At 41.8% G+C, this 20,605-nt stretch overlaps 1 protein-coding gene across 12 annotated transcripts in view; it reads right to left on the reverse strand.

The window, feature by feature from the left end:
• Nucleotides 1-13,287, reverse strand: part of PUM2 (pumilio RNA binding family member 2) — a 75,953-nt gene extending 62,666 nt beyond the window's left edge. For 8 of the 12 annotated variants that reach the window (XM_050972459.1, XM_050972458.1, XM_050972457.1 and 5 more), the window contains exon 1: nt 6,197-6,296. In XM_050972459.1, coding sequence (XP_050828416.1) covers nt 6,197-6,277 — 81 coding nt within the window. In that variant the 5' untranslated portion in view covers nt 6,278-6,296. Of the gene's footprint in view, nt 1-5,091; nt 5,176-5,798; nt 5,871-6,196; nt 6,297-6,448; nt 6,692-6,893; nt 7,023-13,110 lie in introns of those variants that run through there. The other 4 variants (XM_050972460.1, XM_050972461.1, XM_030236525.2 and 1 more) reach the window with 4 other exon arrangements.
• Nucleotides 13,288-20,605: the final 7,318 nt, after the last annotated feature.

The raw sequence follows: 20,605 nt of genomic DNA on the forward strand, positions 1-20,605 counted from the left end.
AGCCTTGAGAAATGCTAGTGAAAATCAGAACCATTACCTGTGCAGCTTCCACTAGTGAGGAAAAACTCATCATTTTCATTCTAAGGAAGTATATCCAAATGGACAAATAAAATATTGTAAATTTTAGATTTACAAAACTGCTTTATAGCTTCTGCGTAAGTAATAAAGAATGTGATACAGCATGAAGCAGGATGTCAGGTAAAAGGTTTTCTATTTTGCTATGTAGGTCAATATAAGAGGGAGAAAATAGTAGAATGGAAAATCAGAAACTAAATGCCAAAAGAAATCAAAGAATGAGAAAGAACAGGTGAAGAAGATGATGAAGATACAACAGGCTTTCCTGCTTGTAAGGTCAGCAAATTCTGTTTATTTACATTTGCTCCTATACTTACTACATTTTTTGAGTACAGTCCCTACGTCTTTGGGCTTGGGAAGGTGCAAGAAGTTCCTTGTGGACCTAAACTGTGGCACGCTACCAGAATCCTGGGGGAGAAAGCAATTCCTACCTTCAAATCCAAACAAAAGTTTTTAAAAGAAACTTGGGGAGCTGTATCAAACATTTAAGGGCAAAAGGCTTAAAACTGGATTTTGTTTTTCTTCTTGATTACCATATGCAAAAGGAGAGCTACATTTTAATCTACATTTAATTCTATTTCACCTGAATAAAACATTCTTATCACTAAATGTAACAACTAAGACCCAGTACTAAATGCATATTACTTCTCATAAAGACTACCAGGAGAGAGTGCCTTTTCAAACTGAACTGCTTTGCATAAATTCAAAACTAATTATTTTATCATATTCTGATAAAAAACAGGCACTCAGAGAAATATGATAGGCTTATGCAAGTTAGAAAAAATGGTTCCAACTGAACATTTCGAAATTGTTTTATGCAGCTAAATGTATAATTGCTTTAACAAAATGAATGGTAAGTTTTAGGGTTGTATTATTACAGCATTAAAAAATCAGCTAATTCACAAATACTGTTCTTAAATATGTAGATTCGACACAAAACACAGCAATTGTTTAAATGAAAAACAAATCTACAACCTACTGGATGACCTATGCGAACGCCATGTCCTGTGGGCCAGCAGGGTTTGCCAGACACAGCTGCCCACCAGCCTGCCGCTGGGAGAAATTCCATCTGTGGCATGGAGAACATCCACTGAAGGTACCTGGACACTGGAAGACCTGACACCACAGTTACAGGGATGGTGTGAGGAGGGTTTACACCTGAACTGGGCCCTGATGTTACTGCAGCTACTGCTCCAGGTCGGGTAACCCCTACTCCAACCCCATTGGCTTCCACACCAACGCATCATTCCTCTGATCTCCAGCCAGGGCACTTCATCCATGCCAAGGAGAACACAATAAATGCTCACGCCACATAGAAAGCTAAGAAGAAAAACTTTTGATAACAAAAAAAGGCTCTGCTACATATCTTTAAATATATAGCTCTTATAATTAGGACTGGGGGAAAAAAAAAATCCAAGCAGTACAAGAACAATATTTATTGGGAAATATGTTACTGACTCAAACTTTAAATCTTAAATGCCACTGCCAAACTAAGACTCTACAAGAAAAAAAAAAAAAAAGCACCACAGAGGTTTTCAGAAAATAGTATATTAAAATGGTAGAGCTCCATACATTATAAATGCTTGCCCACGTATTTCCTTGCTAAAAAAAATCAAAATATAATTTTCAGTCACAAAGGCAGCAGTTTCTTTTACATTATTACTCAGCATGATGTGTAAAACCACTAATTCTGTTATACTGCTATGTCTGATTCTATAATTAGGAGACTATGTACCAAAGTAGCACAGAAAACTAACTTTTTTATGGGAACACATCTCACTCTTACACCCCAGCCTCAATTGTTCTTTCAAATGTGTTAAGCCACACAACATTCTAACATAGTAGTTGACATTAAATGTCTCTAACCCACACAACAGTACCTGTGGGGTTCTTCACAAAACAAAGATTTCAGACTCAGATTACAATTAAATTCATCAGCTCACTTGTGAAACATTTAAGATTTGGTTTAAAACAATTATAAATGACAACAGCAAAACACTCAGGTATCAACAAAATCCTGTCAGAAAAAACACCTGTCCCTGCCTGAACACCCACACTTAATGATCTCCACACATTCCTAATCTACCATAACTGATGTACTATCAGCCTTTTGGGATCTGAATGGACATAAATAAAGCACAAAATACCACCTACAATCTAAAATAAGTACTTAAGCAAGAAAAAAATACTCAAGTCTAAGAAATGTCTTATTTTTCATGCTAAAGGAAAGTGGCAAGTCCAATTAAAATCTAACATATGTAGATAGATCCCGAATATAGACAAAATAAACCAGTCCTTTAATCCCTCTACACAGTTCTACCCTATTCACTGAGTCTTACAGATACCAAATGTTGCATCTTAAAGGAAAAATATAATACATAGACAGTTATATGGGAGAAGTATTTTTTTAATCTTGAACAATCTTGGTTTTGTGAGTAATGCAAGATCTAAACCTACTTTGTCTTATCAGTACTGTTACAGTAGATACTTGCTTATTGTCAAATACTGTAGTAACATGAGTTCTACAACTTCTTCAGACTATGTGATTAACTCATCATTGTACCATGCCAGAACTAAAATTTAAGCAATATATATCATAGAGGAAACAAACAGAAGATACTTGAAATATATGAGCCAAGCTAGACTCCTTATTTTTACATCAACTACACAAAGTCATTTCCTGGAAGTCTAGCTTTATATTTAATCAATACACACATGTGAAGAGTTACAGAGCTTAATACAGCTTTTAAAAACTCACTTCCTTTTTGAAGAGATTTATGATCTAATTCTACATGTACTTCATATCCGCCATGCAAAATGACTATATGACTAGTTCAATCCATCACCCAAAATTCTTCCTAAAAAACCCCATGGATGAAATCTAAGAGCAAAGTTATGAACATATAGATCTGACATGACTCCACTTACTTACACTAGGATTTACATACTGAAAGCATTTTATGGAAAGACAGACAACCAGACCTATTACCTGTAACTGAGACTTTTGCCAACACCTCAGTGAAGGTGAGGTGTTGGCAACCTATCCTGGAGTTGCATGAAAAATTAAATTAAAAATAATCACAACTGCAAAACATAAACCAGTTTACTTAGTCCAAGGTACAAAAATATTTGGTGTCAAAAAATAAGCCTGCCTAGAAAGGTTGCAGATGTGTTTTTAGCATAGCCTGCAGAGGACAGCAGTTCATATCACCACCCAAGTTTAGGGCAAAGAGATGCATATACAGAGAACTGGCAAAAAAGTCAAGTGTGGCTTATTAGTAAGATGCTTTTGCTATGGAGTTCGGCATTTCCTTCTTAACTTCTAGGATGGTTGTCATAACCTCCTCAGATGTATTTCTTCTACATACCTACAACTGCTTTTAAATAACCATGTTTAGAAAAAGTATCTGTTAAGCAATAATTAAATATAATCTTTAGAGATAAGTGGTCTTTATTTGTAAGCTAAACATTTCACATATCAGCTCTTGCCTCCTATGATAAAAGCCACAGCAGCTACTCTGAGTGAGATCCAAACTGAATCTTGCTGTAAAGTTTCAGCATGCAAGTCATTGTATAAATTCTATATAACTTGTTTGAAATAACACTGAAGCAGCTAGAACTGAATCCTTTACATGTTTTGATGTAATTTAAAATGCTTTTCCACTATAAGACTGTGAAATGCCTCCAACTTCATTACTTAGCGACACTACACAACTGGTATTATTTGTTACAGAAGCTTGTAAAGGAAAGGTTTCTTTCCTCATTGCCAAGACAAAAGCCTGGGCACTGGCTTACGTGCAATAAGCAAGACAACAGGTATTATATGGGTGGGGAAATCCCAATTAATGAGGCAAACATTTTCACCTAAATTACTCAAAGAGAAAGAAGATTGATAACTCTCTTACATGCCCACACTTTTGATACACACAGTGAGAAGCATTTATACATCATGTCTACTGTCATATGTTGTTTCCTCTGTAGAGTTTCTACCAAACTTTGTAAAAATAAAATACAATGTATAAATGCTCATTTTACAGGAGATTCTCAACACAGAATTTAACATTCAAGAGAATTTAGGTTTCTTCTTAGTGCCATAGACAGTTAATTTTCATATAATTCCACACTCAAAAAAAAAAAAAAAAGCAGGAAAACATACAAGCAATAATTCAAACCCTCTACGGGCTTACTTGCCTTTGTGTGTAAAAAACTGGTCTAATAATATGGGGATTTTGGAACCCACTGTACAAAGAAAAAGATGAAATTATCAAGGAGAATGCTTCTACACATGGTGATTACTCAGTGCACACTCAAATATCACTAAATAAAGAGGGAGCAATATCTAAACGTGAACTAGAAAGTGCTGTTTAAAAATCAGATCAAGTTCACAGTTTCAGCAAGCTGACATTCTGTTAACACACTTGCCCATAACATCTGCAACATCTGGCCCACCAAGAACATTGCAGAGAAACACCAAGGAAAACAGCTGCATAAAGCCTTCAGTGTACTCCACAATCCACTGTAAGATTTAATATAAACTGTAATAACAAGAGGCATCTTCTCATAAAAAGGCAGGCAAGCCCAGTTCTTTCAGCCAACTGCTTGCACTATTAGCTCAATCACGATACCAGATACAATTACAATTGCCTCAGCACTGTGCCAACATCCCTAACACAGAAGATTTATTACTACAGAGTGATACTCCATGAAAAAAATAAAAACAAACCATTGTCATTAATGCAGAAAAAAGAATATTTAAATAACATGGACTTTCCTATGCACAACATCCACATAATAAACTGCAGAATGTGCATTATCAGGCAGTTTCTCACATGCATTTGCCTACCAACCATTCTGCTGGGCCAAATTCCAAATTTTCAACTCTGAACACTTCAGAAAACCGTCAGGTGATTTGGTGTCATTTCCACCCATACAACCCAAACTACACCACCACCAAATTAGCATTTCCCTTTTAATGCAAGTTTCCTTCTCCCACTTCCCTAGCATATTTATACTTGCCTTGACACAGAGTTGTTGAGCAAAGCAGGCAACATTTCCCTCAGCTTCCCAACAAAACTGCGACTGTTGTTAACATCTGGTTTTAAACCTAGACGTGACTAAATATAACACAAAACTATGCTTTATGTGTAAAAATGGTAACACGGCATAGTAATTATATTTCGAATGCATTCATATCCCACATACCTGAAGAGCTACACCATCAGCTCACTGAAACTATGAAGGCCTGATCTCTCAGTGGAGATGCAACAAAGAGAAAGTAAAATAAACCTCAAAGTATTTTGTTAACATGCAGCATATGTAGGGAATGTTAGGCGAATTAAGAGTTTTACTGATTCACATTGCTCATACACATCTAATTGCTCAGAAAAAAGCATCCCGAAATCAGGTGATAAGAACCTATTTATCACATCTCAAACATGCTGCACATTTTGGTATTAAGCCATCTTGCTACCAACTGTAAACTAGAAGAATATAAACCGTCCCAAAAATATTTTCTCTCAAAGGAAAAAGGATCTGAGCTTAGGAAATACACGAAAGAAAACAATACCAAATCAAACCCCAAAAATCTTTGCACAATAACTGCCACGGAGATTAACCCCAAACTGTTCGCTGTACGCACGATCCACTCAGGACAGGAGGCATTTTCCTCAACTTTTTGTTTTTGTGGTCTACACGGGCAGGTTTGAAGCAGAATCAAACCCTACCGCTTCATTGTGTGCCACCAGCTACCAAAGGCATTCGGCCTTCTCGCTGCACTCTCAGGAAGCGGTTATTATCTTTAAGAGCAATAAAAAAAAAAAAACCACAAGTTTTTCGTACATTCGAACAAAGCCCGTGTGATCCCAGCCACGCAATGGCCCGTGGGGTCCGAGCGCCGCCCCCATCTCCGCTCCCCCCGAGCCGAAGCCCATTGTAGCCCCGGTGCTGCGTCCGCCCCCGTCTGCCCCGGGCCCCCGACGCTCCCTCGGGCACCAACCCGGCCCCGCACACCCCGCCGGGCCGGGGTCGGCTCTCTCCGAGCCCCCCGGAGTGCACAATGCCGCCCCTCCCTCCCTCGCTCCCCCGGCGCCACCGCCCCTCACGGCGCTCGCTCTGTCCCCACCTCGGCGTCGCTCCCGGGCGGACACAAAGGCGGCGAGGCCGCCGCGCAGGCCCCGCGCCGCCCGGTGACCTGCCACAACATGGCCCCCTCCCTCCTCCTCCTCCTCCTCCTCCTCCTCCCCTCCCTCTCCCCTCCCTCGGCGCGCAGCCGAGCCCGCAGACAAAAGGGGGCTGGAGGAAAGGGGGCCCGCCCGCCCGCTCCGCCCGCCTGCGGCCTTCCCAGCGCGGCGCCGGCCCCCCCGGGGGTACTCACGGGCTGGCTGGCGGCGATGGAGCCGGAGCGGCCGCTGGGACACGCCTGCCTGCCCGCCGGCCCCTTCCTCCTCCTCCTGCCGCTCCCGCTGGGCGCCGCTCCTTCCTGCCTCCCCTCCCGCCCGCCTAGGGCTCACAACAACATGGCGCGGAGGGACAGGGACAGCGAGAGCGCGGCTGAACCTCCCTGGCCGCTCCCCCCGGCCGCCGCCGCCGCTCGGCCCCGCCGCCCCTGCCCGCCCCGGCCCCGCCGCGCCTGCGCGCCCCGGCCCGGCCCGCGGGGAGGCGGAGGGAGGAGGCGGCGGCCCCCGGCCCCTTCCGCCGCGCATGCGCCACTCGCCGCCCCTCACGCGGGCGCCGCTGCAGGGGGTGTCCCTGTCCCTGTCCTTCCGTCGCCCGACAGCCTTAGTGTTGGGCTGTGTGGGTTTGTGCTGACGTTCACTTACTGGTGTCCAGGTCTCGGCTCCTCAGTGCAAGAAAGAGAAGGAACTTCTGGAGAGGGTCCAGCGGAGGCCACAAATATGATGTGGGGTTGAGAGCATCTCCCGTATTAGAAGACGCTGTGGGAGCTGGGCCTGTTCAGTCAAGCGAAAAAAGAGAGGGTCTCATTAATGCATATAAGTATGTCAAAGGCAGGTGCCAAGAGGCTCAGAGAATCATAGAATTTGCTGAGTTTGAAAGCACCCATCAGCATCAAGAAGTCCAGCTCTTGGCCCTGCACAAGACATGATCCCAAGAGTCACACCATGTGCCTTAAAACGCTTCTTGATCTTTCTTAGGCTTGGTCTGTGACCACTGTCCTGAGGAGCCTGTTCCAGTGTCCAGCCAACCTCTGAGTGAAAAACCTTTTCCTGATATGTAACCTAAACATCCCCTGACTCAGCTTCAAGCCACTCCCTTGGATCCTGTCCCTCGTCACCCGAGAGGAGAGATTGCTGCTTGCCCCTCCACTTCCCCTCATGAGGATGTTGAAGACTGAAATGAGGTCTCCCGTCAGTCTCCTCCAGCCTGAAGTACTGGGTGGTGCCAGACTTTAAGGGGGGCCCAGTGACGGGAGCAGTGGCAGTGAACTAAAACAGAAGAAGTTCCACCTCAACACGAGGAAGAACTTTACATTGAGAGTGGCAGAGCACTGGAAAAGGCTCCCCAGGGAGGCCATGAAATCTTCATCTCTGCAGACATTCCTGTGACCCTGCCTTGGCAGGGGCTGGACTAGATGATCTCCACAGATCCATTCCAACCCTAACAATTCTGTGATCCTGTGATTTTGGGCCTTTCAGGAAGTGTGGCGGTGGGAGGTGGTGCCCACCTGAGAGTCTGGGAGACAAAAGGGAGGTGAGGCCTATTTGAGGGGTCCCTGGTGACTCCCGAGGTCCCCACACTACCCACAGGATGTGTGTTTGCATCAAACAAAAATGCATCTCAGCAGTTACTAATTTATTAACTGCTGTGCTGATACTTATCGTATGGTGATTTTGGGCAAAGAGCCAATTATTCCCATCTCATGAAAGATTTAAAGATGGCATCACTGGTACAGCAGGGAGTTGCTGATGGTAAATACAGTTCTGGTGCTGGTAGGCATTGCCAGCACTGTGTCTTGATAACCTCAATCACTATGAGCATAAATTCTGCTTATTCAGCAGCTCCTAGAAATTGGAGGGATCTCTGTGTGTCAATGACATTTTAAAACTTGCATTTCACAAGAAAATCCCTATTTTGCTTTTTTACCCATTCTTCAAGAGCCTGGTTAGAGAATGCAGCATTGCAGGAAACAGTGCCAGATGCCATCCACAGACCAAACCTTCAGACAAAACGTGTCTCTGGGTCCTGTGGGCACTGCACAGTCGCTGCTGCTGACCCGACCCCTCGCTGTGCGGGCAGGGAGGAGCCAGGTCCGGCCTGTCGCAGTGACTCCAGGCCCCGAGCGGGGTTGCAGGAATAGCACCTGTACTGGTGCTACTGCTGGCGCAGCAGTTGTGTGGATGAGATGTCTGTGACTACCAACTGTGTTCTTAAAAATAGAGATGTCTCAAAGGAGAAAATCCTCACTGTTTTCAGTATTTATAGACATGGTTAAGAACATAAAAGTTCCCAGCTCCTGATAAAGATAGAAACATTTCTGCAAGAAATGAAAATGATTCCTTGAGTCTAATACTAGTCAGCTAAATACTCAGATGTCTGCAGCCTGCTGTCACTCACGTGGCTAATCTCTGTGATCCCCAGTGTCCTGTCCCACTGCCACCTGGGGCTGTCTCCAGGGAGGCTGCAGGGCTGAAAAGCCAATTCCTGTGCTTACTGAGGAGGGAAGGCCTCTAAGTCACAGCCTCCAAGTCAGCCCTTCCCTGCATGCAGACCAGCTGGGACTGAAGGAAACCCTGTTATGCTCTTGGCATCTTGAACACTTAGAGCAGCTGGTCTACATTATACCAGCTCTCCAGCTCTTACCCTTCTGGGGACCCTGTTTGTTCTCAATAATTATAATCAGTGTTTGTATAAAGCATCAAATCTTTACAAAGAACTCAATACGCATTTGATAATCGTAAGCTTGAATGATTTCCGCATCAGTGGGCTCTCAGTGTGCTTTTTCTCAGAAAAACCCAACCTGATCAAGAAACAGAAAAATGTTTATGTGCAATCAGTTTGAGATTTGAGCTGATAAGTACAATTAATTGATTATTTTCTAAAGCATTTTAAAAAAATATTAAAACAATTCTACCACCACACATCTCACAATTAAATAATGGCATTAAAGTTTTTGACTCATGCTAAAATAGTTCCAGAAATTACTTTCTCTCTTACCTTTGTTCTGAGTGGAAACTTTAAAAATACTTAATGCTTTAGATAGTTTTACTTGATATCAGTCCATTACAAAATATTTTTTGCAGCTATTCCTCTTGCTAAGGATGTGTTAACAGGATGTGTTAACTGGGCTCTGCTTACAGTCCAGACGTTTCAGATAAACTCCTCTAACACAGTAATGCTTTGGTTTCTGTGAATAAGTATCCTCAATGAAAAATACTAAACAGATACACAGTCTACAGTTTAAGACAGTAGCCAAGGATATGGAAAGCCTGGATACCATTGCCTTCCTCCACAGTCTTCCTCTGACATCTTGGGTAAGGCACTTAACTGAGGAGCAATCACAGAAACTGAAAGCTGCAGCCCTAACCACCCCTGTTCAGCTAGTGCCTAATCATGAAGAGGTCTACATTCTCTAAAGCCACAAACTTCAGGATCTAAAACTCTGGACATAAACAGAATTTATCCTGCTGTGCCATGACATTCATGTCCCCCAGCAGTTTTGACAAACAGTGCTGTTGGATCTATCAGGGTAGCAAATATTTAACCTGTATTCATTAAAATGAAGTATTCTGCCATGAAAATGAAATAACTAGATATGGCAGAAACTCTCAAACCATCTTCACAAAAAATGCAGGTCCCTACAAAAACTTGCACTCTTTTAAAACAAGGTGTGTGACATCCTTCACTCCCAGGATGGGGGGGCACCCAAATTTGATTCCTTTGCTCAAGATTTACAGGCATGACTTCCTTGCATAGAGTCCCCAGATCAGCAGCCTACTTTGGCTCCCCTCTGCTGCAGCTGGTCTGTTCTGCAGGGAAGAAGTCCATATCTTCATCTCAGATCTTCTACTTGTTGGCCTTGCAGTCAGAGAAGCATCGAGTTGTTTGGGTTGGAAGTGATTTAATGACCCTCTAGTCCAAACCCCAAGTCTAACTATCCCCTGTCTAATCCCCAGCCTGGTTGTCATCCTACATCTTAAGAGGAGCAGTCATGGATGTGTGAACCTCTGAGTTCACAGCTGCAGTTAACTACCTACACCTTCACTGAGGGACAGCCCTGCAGCTCAGGAGCCTTTGGAGCTATCCAAGTTCCAGAGCAGGGCCTTGGAATGGTGGTTTACATCCTTAGCGTGTCCCTTGTGAGCTACATCTTGGTAAAGTATGATGGTCTGGATGTACATTTCATGCATTTGCAGGAGCCGATCCCACATCTTAACTTTCCCACATCACCACTGCATACCAAATCTGGGCACCCAGTGCATTGGGTTCTGCATTCCATTTTGTCAAGGGCTTAATAAAATTAGTGAGTCAGAAATGCTGCAATCACTAGACATGCTGATAGATGCATTTGTATTTCATGTTTTAGTCTGGCAGTGACCATAACAGGCAGATTTACTGCAGTAGGAACACTGTCCCAGTGAGCCAGGGCTCCCCCTTGGCTAATCTGTAGCCGGAGCCACAGAGAAACAGGCTTAGGAGCTGCAGACTCTTTTCACAGCAGGACTTTCCCATTCCTGCATCATTTTGCCCCACCATTGCTTCACAAGTGCAGCCTTTCCCTGCCACAGCCATTCATGTGCTAAGTCAGGGCTGAGTTTCTGTTCTATTGCTGTTGACTACTAACCTGCTCAGCCTCTGCAGCTTCTCCTTGAACTGATACTGTTGTCTGAATTCCCTCAATCTTCACAGCCTGTCTCAACCCTCTCTTCTGATACGGAAACATTTGACCCACATTATGCAATTGCATCCATTGTCTAGTTTTAATGTTTAAAACTACATGTTTTAAACTTTTAGTCCCATACATGGGAAGAACTCTTTTGAGTTACTTATCCTTCAAATTTTCCATTTAACACAAAAACTGGTACAAAAAGGCCTTCCCCTAGTATTATTTCCATAAACCCATTTGACAACAGCCAGGCTCTAAGTATGCTGAAAAGGCCAGTCTGCTCTATTCCTCAAAACTGTGGTGTTATTTCCATTTGTTTCCCCCTACCTGTATGTGCACCTGTAAATTTCTTCAAGGAAGGCCACATAATCTGGGGTTTTTTTATGGACTAGATAGCAACTGGCATAACATACTGAGCTAGTGCACATTAGTTTAGCACCTACAGAAAATTCACAATTGTATTATAGTAAATTTTGTCACAAATCCCATTTTTGAATGACTCATTACTATAATACTGTTCTAAAATGCTGCCTTGCCATTCAGTTGCACACATGGCCATTGCTCCTCTAGACATTAGCAAGATAATAATTATGCAAGAACAAGAACAAGATGTTTAAAAGAAATGCATGAGAGGAGGTGTCAGTGAGTGGTGTGCACAGTCCCGCAGCACAGATCATCATGAACTTGTCCCAAGAAAGAAATGTCTCTCCTGGAAATGCTTTGCTAAGTCAGTCTGTGCTATAATGGTGGAGGAGACTTGTTTCTCTTGCGCAATGGCTTTGGTCCCCGAGTCATTCATCCCCTCATAATTGGCTGAGGTCTGAACAAACTTCATAAACATACCTCAGAGTCACAGCCAGCAGAGACTGCCATTGTAACACAACAAGAGTCATCACCTCACGTACATAAGTGAATGTGAATAGCTGTGGAGTGCAAAGCCAGAAATAATGCCAGCTGGTTTTTATATTCACATTCACTTAATTCACAACAGAGTGCCATCAATGCTTATCTTTGAAAAAAGAGCCTGCGTGTCTTAATAAAAGTATATTTTTCTTTTATTGGAGAATTAAGTTACAGGAGAATTAAGTTACAGGAACTCTCCATGACAGAGGCAGTCTGTGGCTCTTAGAACTGAAGATTGAATATGATACTCAGTACAAAGAATGAAACCTCAGAGCTGGGCATCAAATTAATTGTCACTCATTTAATATATTAAGGAGTAGTGAGTAAACATTCTAATTTCTAAAAAAAATGTGAAAAGTTCAAAGAAATATCCGAGGCAATGGAAGCAAGCACAAGAACTCTGAGTAATAGGGAGGGGTATTTTTTTTGTACATTTAGGATGACATAATCCAGCCATATCAGAACAAGGAAGAGTGGGAAGCATGCTTTTTTTTTCTCTCCTAGGGAAATACATTATAAGAACCCTAAGAGCATATCCAGAAGTTCTGATTTTTTTTGCATAAAGTTTCACCAATTTAACTTGCATGAACTAGAACTTCTCTGTATCTTCAAAAATACTAAGCTGTAGTGCAAAGGATAAACTAGAAGAAAGATCTGCAACAGTACTTTGACTTACATAATTTCATGTCTTATGTTCATTAACACCCTTCTACCTCTTGCCATATCAAATACTGATCCTCCCAATTGCCAAAGGTTCTTCTGACAGGGCTCTGAACCAGCAGCCTTGACACTTAGTGGACTTTGCTTAGGGTAACATTTGGACATCTGCAGTCATCTCTACTCTTCTGATGTAATCACTAGGCTATAATTTTTTTTTCTATCTTAACTGCACCTGAAGCTCACAAGAATTTCCTGTTCTTACACAGTGTCAAGGGGGCCCAACTGCAAGGAACAAGATGACTGGACACATTATTTAAATACCAAACTGGAGCACAGATGTATCAGCTCAGAGCTAGTTCAGACCTCTGTTCTGACTCATCATTATAGCACGAAGACATACCCACTGGCCCCCATTTCCACACAGAGAACCCAAACCTCCTTCTGTGCCAAACGTGCCTTCAGAGCAGCACAGGTGAGTATAGAATGCCAGACACAGACTGAGGAAGGGAAATTCCATCTTGCTTCCTGAGCATAAACAAATGGTTGAGCACTGTAATACTGAAAAGTAGGTGTCAATGTTATGCACATATTACATAAATAATAACAGTGTTTTCATACCTCTGTGGGCTTACCTTTAATTATATCTGCAGGTTTTGCAGACTTCTAAAGTACTTGTTTCTGATGCATCCTTCTTCTTAGGCAGTTAGTCAAATACAGAACTAAACAAGAAATTCATTGAGCTGAAACAATGTGTTTTTAAATATTACAAAATTCAAGTTCTTCTTGTGAGTCAGTTCTCCCTTTCTTGTAGTATGGGACCCCTGTCTTCAGCTAATCTATTATCAGGACCCAACAGCTGTTTGTGCATCTGCACCCCCAGTGCTGGGGTGGGGACCCAAGGGTGAGCCAGCATCTGGAGCAGAAAATGGAAAAGGCAGGGCGAGAGGGAAGAGAATTGCTTTGTTTTCCTGTGGGACCTGCTGGGGGAGGACCCCACCACCCAGCCAGCTATACCTTTGCAGTCTCTGTGACACCTGGAACGAAGAGCTTTGCAAGTGGGAAGCTCTTCAAATGGGAGTAATCAATTCCCATTTCCCCGGCACAGGAAAAGTAGGCATGAGACCACACCCTGCAGCTTGCTTTGCCTACTGGCTTGAGCTGGCTCCAGACAGAAATCCAGTTTGTCTGGAAAACTTCTTCCCTCGTAATACATCCTGTTAGTGGATTGCAAATCAGGAAGTTTTTATGTGTAAATAAGAGGTGCCTTTCCACTCATTTTGGCTAAGGACTAAGAATTAGAGGACATCATCTGTAGATGCATCCAATTTTCATTCAAGAGAATAATACTACTTAAGAGTGATTCCTGTACATCCATGTTACATCATGATGACAGCATCACTGACAAGGGTGATTAAAGAGCTATGATCTCTAGACCAGGAAGAGTCCTCCAAACCTTTTAGTACAGTTCTTTCCTTCATAAGATCTCAAGTGAAAATTTACCAAGTGGAATGAAAACCTGGTTCCCATCTCCCACACATACATACTTCCCCCTAGAAGGCCAAGAAAAGATGCCTAATCCATTTCATCCTTCCTTTTATTTATATCTATTTTTAGCTTTAACCAAAGCTTACAGGTGGGAGGAATTAGTCCCAACACATCACTATCTTCCCAAGAGCATTAGTTTTTCTGTTGGTAAAAATGCACAAGATGAAGCATTAGTTGGAAAATACATGTTTGTTGCAACTTCATAAGGCAGCAGCCAGAGATGTTAAAGACTTTTCCAGGCAAATATTAGTTTTTTCTTTATATTTGACAGAGTCTAAAAGTGATGTTATAGTTAAACAGCATTAAAATTACCCCCTTGTCCTAGCTCTTTGAGAAGCTAGGCAGTTACTGGACACTGGCTGAACCCCCTTGGCCCTGGCTAAGCTTATCCCAGGAGATAACTTCACAGGGCTGGAAGCATGGATGGCCCAGAGCCCATCATACAGCTTATAGCCACTCTACAAAGAAAGTGTTTTGGGCATGTAGGGGCAAACCCTGCCCTCATGCTGGCCCTGACTGCCAGCTGAAGCACATCCCACCCCTGTGTGGGGGGAGAGCAGTGGAAGGGTGATCTGCCTCACAAATGTTGACAGCAGCAGTGCCAGGCAGGGATAAGCCACTCAGCCCCACCCTGCACTCCCGACTCTGGCCCAGGGAAAGCAAAGAGGTGGAGGCAACTCACGAAACTTTCACCAGCTGCTGCAAGCAACCTTACCCTATTTTCCTTCCTGGCTGTTGTTCTCCATGTGCTTTTCCTAGTCCCCTAGTAGTAGAGCAGGTCCTGTGCTGTGCCACACTATCAAAGCTGGTGCTTCCCTCACTTTTGTGATTAAGAAGAAAAGAGGCAGGTGGGCCAACAGCCCTTCAGTCCTCAGGGTTATTGGGAAGATGTGGCAGCAGTGGGGCAGGCTGGGGAAGGGAGCTGCTTCTGTGTGCCCTAAATGTCACTTCTGGTCCAGAGGTTCAATCAAAATTAGGAATCAGTTTCTGTGAAGTTTTTAAGGAATTTGGTTTAATACCTGCAGTTACTATGTCTCCTTTTCACATGAGGAAAACTGGAATTACTAGGGTCACCATTATTATGATGTTTCTGACATGAATTGTACAGAGAAAAGAAGTTTATTGTAGAATGCTTCCTGACAGAATGAACACGGATTTACAGGTTAAGCTCTAAGCATGTGTTGTAAAAGTTTATCTTAAAAATAATAAAACTGTTTTGTGTTAATGAAGGTATTATTGTGCATCTACTCAGAAATTTAGGAATGCATTTCAGTGATTAAATAGAATTTTGGCATGTTTAAGTTCTATTTTTAATCTTGTTTGCTAGAAAGTTTTCATGAAAATGTTTATTTGTATTCTGGTAATGATAGCATTCATTTCATAAAGACTTGTATAGGACAAGATAATCTAATCTTGAAGTAGACTTAATGAATAAATGAAAATTAATTCCAACATTTAAAAGGCGTTCTTAAGAGTACAAACTAATGCAAATAAATTATTGAGGCTAGATTGAGGAAGGGAAACTCCTATCACACACACAGACATATTGTATACATATATAGCTATAAACCCAGGAAATACAGAATGAAGGAAGAAATTTGTATACTTTCCTTCAGTTGCTGAAAGAAAAAGTACCCATAGCCCTTGATGAATTAACTTGACCTGTGCAAACAGAAGTGGGATCAGTACTTTTCCCAAGCTGTAATTATTTCTTTTCAGCTGTGGTTCTCATTTCATCAGTGTTTCATCTTACTCCATCAGTATCTTCTAGAGCAGCTATTATCACAGAATCATCAAGGCTTGACCTCCAAGACCATCAAGTCCAACCTTTGACCAAATACCACTGTGCCACCTGAACCAGTTGTTTCTTAGTCACCACCAGGGATGGTGACTCCACCACTTCCCTCTGCAGCCCATTCCAGTGCTTAACCACCTGTTCAAAAAAAGGGTGAAAAAATTCTTCATGATAGCCAACGTGGACTTTCTTTGATGCAGCTTGTGGCCATTTCTTCTCATCCTCAACACACTTTATTATCTTTCACAGTGGTGGCTAGATTGAGTTCTAGCTGAGCTTTCACCTTTCAAATTTTGTCTCTATGTGACCCAATGACATCCTTGTATTCTTCCTGAGTTGCCTGCCCCTTCTTCCAAAGGTCATAAACCCTCCTTTTTTTTTCCCCCTGAGTTTCAGCAAAACCTCCCTATTCAGTCAAGTTGGTTTTCTTTCCCACTGACTCATCTTTTGTGATGAGTCATAGGGACAGCCTGCCCCCTAGCCTTTGAGATTTCCTTCTACCTGGATCCCATTGTTTTTAAGGAGTTCAGTATGGCACTAGCAGCTTCCTCTTAAACATAAAATATTCAGTGCCTAATTGGAAACATGGGATACCAAATACATTTTAATAAAGAATATCTATGAAACAAAAGCAAGTCTTTCAATGTTTTATAGTGACAGAGGCAGAATATGCTGAGCCCTTGCTCAGCAGGAGCAGGGAGCCTCAAGCTCAGCTGCAGGCTGTCTGCAGACCCAGAGAGGGAGCACTAGCAGAGCTCATTGTAAATTATTTGGTTTAAGATTCTCTTAACCACCCCACTTCAGATCTGCTATTGTAACATAACAGGGACAGGCAGTTACTCTAAATATAAACAAGCTCAGTTTTAGTGATGATTCTTGCTGTGAACCCTAGGGCTGTCCTGCATCCTCAGAAATGTCATTTCTACCCCACCATCCTACTCCCAGTAGCCCAAGCTGTGTTTTTGTTTTGCTAGCTGCAGCTCACATTGGCATTTTTAAAATCCCAGACGGAGCTCTGCTGAACAAGAAGCACTGTTTTTATGCCAGAGGCACTGTTGCCTTGGGGGCAAGCACACACTGCTGGCCTCTTCATGAAAGAAGCTGGTGGGTCCAGGCCATCTCCAGTGGGGTGGAGGCCCAAAGCTGCACTCTCTCAAGGCTCAGATGTGAGAAGAGCCAGGATGCACTGGGGATGTAGAGCATTAGAGTCAAACCCATGGGGCACCGTTCCCCAGGAAGATACCTCTCAATGAGTCCTCTTTCCTTTGTCTGTTTTCACGCAGGATATCTGGGGTATGTTGTCTGTCTGCCCCAATTTTTCTTCTGGGCTCGAGATGTACTTCAGAACTCCATTTTCCTGGCCTTTATTTCCTCTCTGTTTTCAGTCAGGCATCTTATACGGCAAGCACAGGCATCAAGATCTGCCTGCAATCTTAAATTTTGGAGGTGAGAGTATTCAAGCTGAATTTGTGGGTTTCTATGTTCTTAAGCAGAGAAGGCCACCAAAACCACATCTTATATCCTGAATGAATTCACTAAACTTTAGTACCTCTAATCCAACTTGATGTTTGTTGCTTGGTGGTTTTTTTAATTAAAAAAAAAAAAAAAAAAAAAAATCTCGATTCCTGCGCAAATTTATAGGTATAGTATTGGTGTCTACCTCCTAAGTTATGGGCAATGGTTTTGGCTGCTCCACCCTCAGATTACAGGTTATTTTTAATCCCATCTAGAGACTTGTAACTCTTTTCCAAGCGTGGGACAGGGAAACCAAGCCCATAACTGTGTTCCAAATATCACTCCTGGGGCCTAAAATTAAATATTGCAAAATATTTACCCACATGTTTTGCCTAGTTTTTACATTGACCTTTACTTTAAATTCATTTTCTCTACTCCTCATAGTTACTCCTGAGATAAAAAACCCATAAAGACATTAAGGAAACTGTTCATTCCCAGCTCGAATATAGTCTGTTTGTGCTATCTTAATGTTGAAGAAGTAATACTTACAGTGGGCTTTCTTTTCAGGCAGGAATGCAAAATACCAAACCCAAATGCAGACTGAGCCATGTCGCATTATTGCTCTGGACCAGTAGATGGCAACCACCCATTGCAGTGTCAGAGGTAAGTGAGAAGTGTTCAGGTAGGGGATGTATTAGGTGACAGCTTGAGCAGCAAAGCTCTGCTACTCCACACGAGTAGAACTTGTATTTTTTACTCCTTCTTATACCTCTCTCTCCCTTTGGGAAGGGAGCAGTGAGTTGCCCTTTTCCATACTCAGTTTTGACGAATTACAATTGTGACAATTCATTTGACTAAACTATCTGCTGCTGCTCCTCTCTGAGGCTGCTCCTTACTGCTAATATCAGTCTAAAAAAGAACAAGACAATGGGAAAAAAAAATCCAAAGCAATTAGACTACCTTAGCTTCCATAGGAATAGCCTCAAGTTCTTATCATTATTAATTAGATTCCTTATTACTTCAGGTGGAAACAGTTAGAACTCAGTAACAATGAATCTGGAATTGGAAATAGACTTCCCTCTAGGAATTGACTGAGGCTATTGACATATCAGTTAATTAATTCTCATTATAGGAGGGGCTTTACAGAATTTTTTTTACATGATCATGTTGAAATACATTATATTTTTTCCCTACAACATTAGATTAAAAGTTATTCATTTCTAGAAGCAAGAACAGTAAAGGTTGGAAAAATCCCAAGTTCCTTCATTAAAACAGGAGAAGAGTTAGAGAAATATATGTATAGCTTTACTAGAAGGACACTTAACTAGTTGTATTCATATGAAATTTTCCTTTAGGGTTGATTTAACCATATTTTGTGCCTTTGTTTTCAATAAGGATCGATATACGCAATACATGTGTTGATGCACACAGGAGTGTCAGTAGTGCAGGAAAAAAACCCAGACCTTTGGACCCGTAAAGGATTCCATTGCCTTACAGTGTCATTTGCAATTTAAATAAGAATACACTACAAATAGCTAAACCAGACAAGAGCACTGTCACTTAGTATAAGCAAACCAAAATACTCTGCATTACTGGGATGCCTCCCTCCAAGTTCTCAACCACTTTGCAAACCATTAACTTGAAATGTGTTAATTTGCACCCTTGCAGTACAAGGTGTATGTTTATTCTCAGAACTCACACCTTTGCTGGGAAAGCTGAAAAAACCTACTTGACAGAGAAAGTATAAGCTTTTGCTTTTGTTACAGCTACCCCTTGATCAGCTGTGAATTTCTATAAGGGACTTAAAAATTAGGAGAAAACCAGCTGGTATCCATTTTCTAGTGAATACTAGAGAGGTGATATTAGGAATAGCTTCTGAAATCCTTTACAAAACCCAGCAAACTTTTTTCATTATTTCCTTAATCTAATAATAGCATTTATACTTAAACCCCTCTACTTTTTAATGAGATTTTAGAGTTTTTTTCTTCTTTAGAGAACTTAAAGTCCTTCAACCTGATGATAAAATTTGAGCATCTTTATTTGGCTTAGCATGAGAAACAATATGACTTGTATGTGTTGTTTTTCTTGTGGACCCATGAGTTTTGTTAAGGGTCCAAAAGTTACCCTGGACTCTTCTTGCAGAGAACTGCAAAGCTAGTTAGATTTTGTTTTTTGGGGTTTTTTTAAGGCAAAGAAAGAGAAGTCTAAATTATTTAGAAGGAATTTTTAGAGAAACAATTGAAATACTGCTCTGTTTATAGTCATGCTTTTTTTAGCTCAAATATTTGAGAAGGACAGATAAAGATTCAAGGTCTGTGGTTGCCATGAAGGGCAGAGAAAGGTCTCACTGCTGGTACTTATCAAAACAGAAGTTTGCAAGAAACCTCCAAAGACAGCAACTCTGCAGTAAAGTTTAGTTCATGTTCAAAGGAATCTACGTGGAAGTTCCCTTCTGCTCAATACTTCATACACATCTCAGATCACAAAATACACCCTCATGCATGTAATAGTCATATTTATGGCAGAACCTGCCTCCAGGCCTGGAATGTTATGTGTTAGATATCTAAGTAAGGGTCAGGAGTATCTTCAAAAGCTTGTACCATGTTTGTCATGTGTACGTTGAAATGTGTGTACAATGACCTGTGACAAAGTGCTCTGAAGATCTGGTAGGAGTGTGCACACCTTATGTACAATGGTAAAAAGGCCCTGGAAAAATGTAATTGTAGCCTTTTCATGCTTCTCTACCTCCACTTCCTAAAATTGGAAAAAGCTCATATTGCCCCCTACTGCTGTGCAGAAATAGTGCCTCTGGACTGTGTTTTTAGCAAAACCTTTCTGTTTCTTTGATCAAGACACTGGAAATGCTCCTTGTTGAGCAAAGCCTTAGCATGTTGGCCAGCAGACTTGTTTGATCGTGTTACGGTGAAGAATGAAAATATGATTGAGCACCAAAGCAAGTGCTTGAACATTGACTTTTCAGCAAAGAATAAAGTACAGATTTGCATGGGGACTTTGCTTACCTTATCCTTATTTCACGTGCTGTTTGAGGCATGATTTAAAGGAGAGATAACCGGGATCACAGTCCAGTAATGTGCTGAGTGATTTTGAGGTCGTGCTGGATACTGTCCATTATCATTGCTTGAAATGAGATTCAGGGATAATCAAACTTGGCATAATAAATTACCAAGATAAGATGAGTAATGAAAGAATGTGAAATGCAGAAGATAGGTTTGTGTTTCTCAACAGTGTTCAGTGTGACTTTTGTAATTATTAACTAAACCTCAAAGCCTGAGGTAGTCCTTATTCAAATGCCTTAATCCTTTTTCAGATTC

This window comes from Serinus canaria, chromosome 3 (assembly GCF_022539315.1).
Source record: "Serinus canaria isolate serCan28SL12 chromosome 3, serCan2020, whole genome shotgun sequence".
Lineage (NCBI taxonomy): Eukaryota > Metazoa > Chordata > Aves > Passeriformes > Fringillidae > Serinus > Serinus canaria.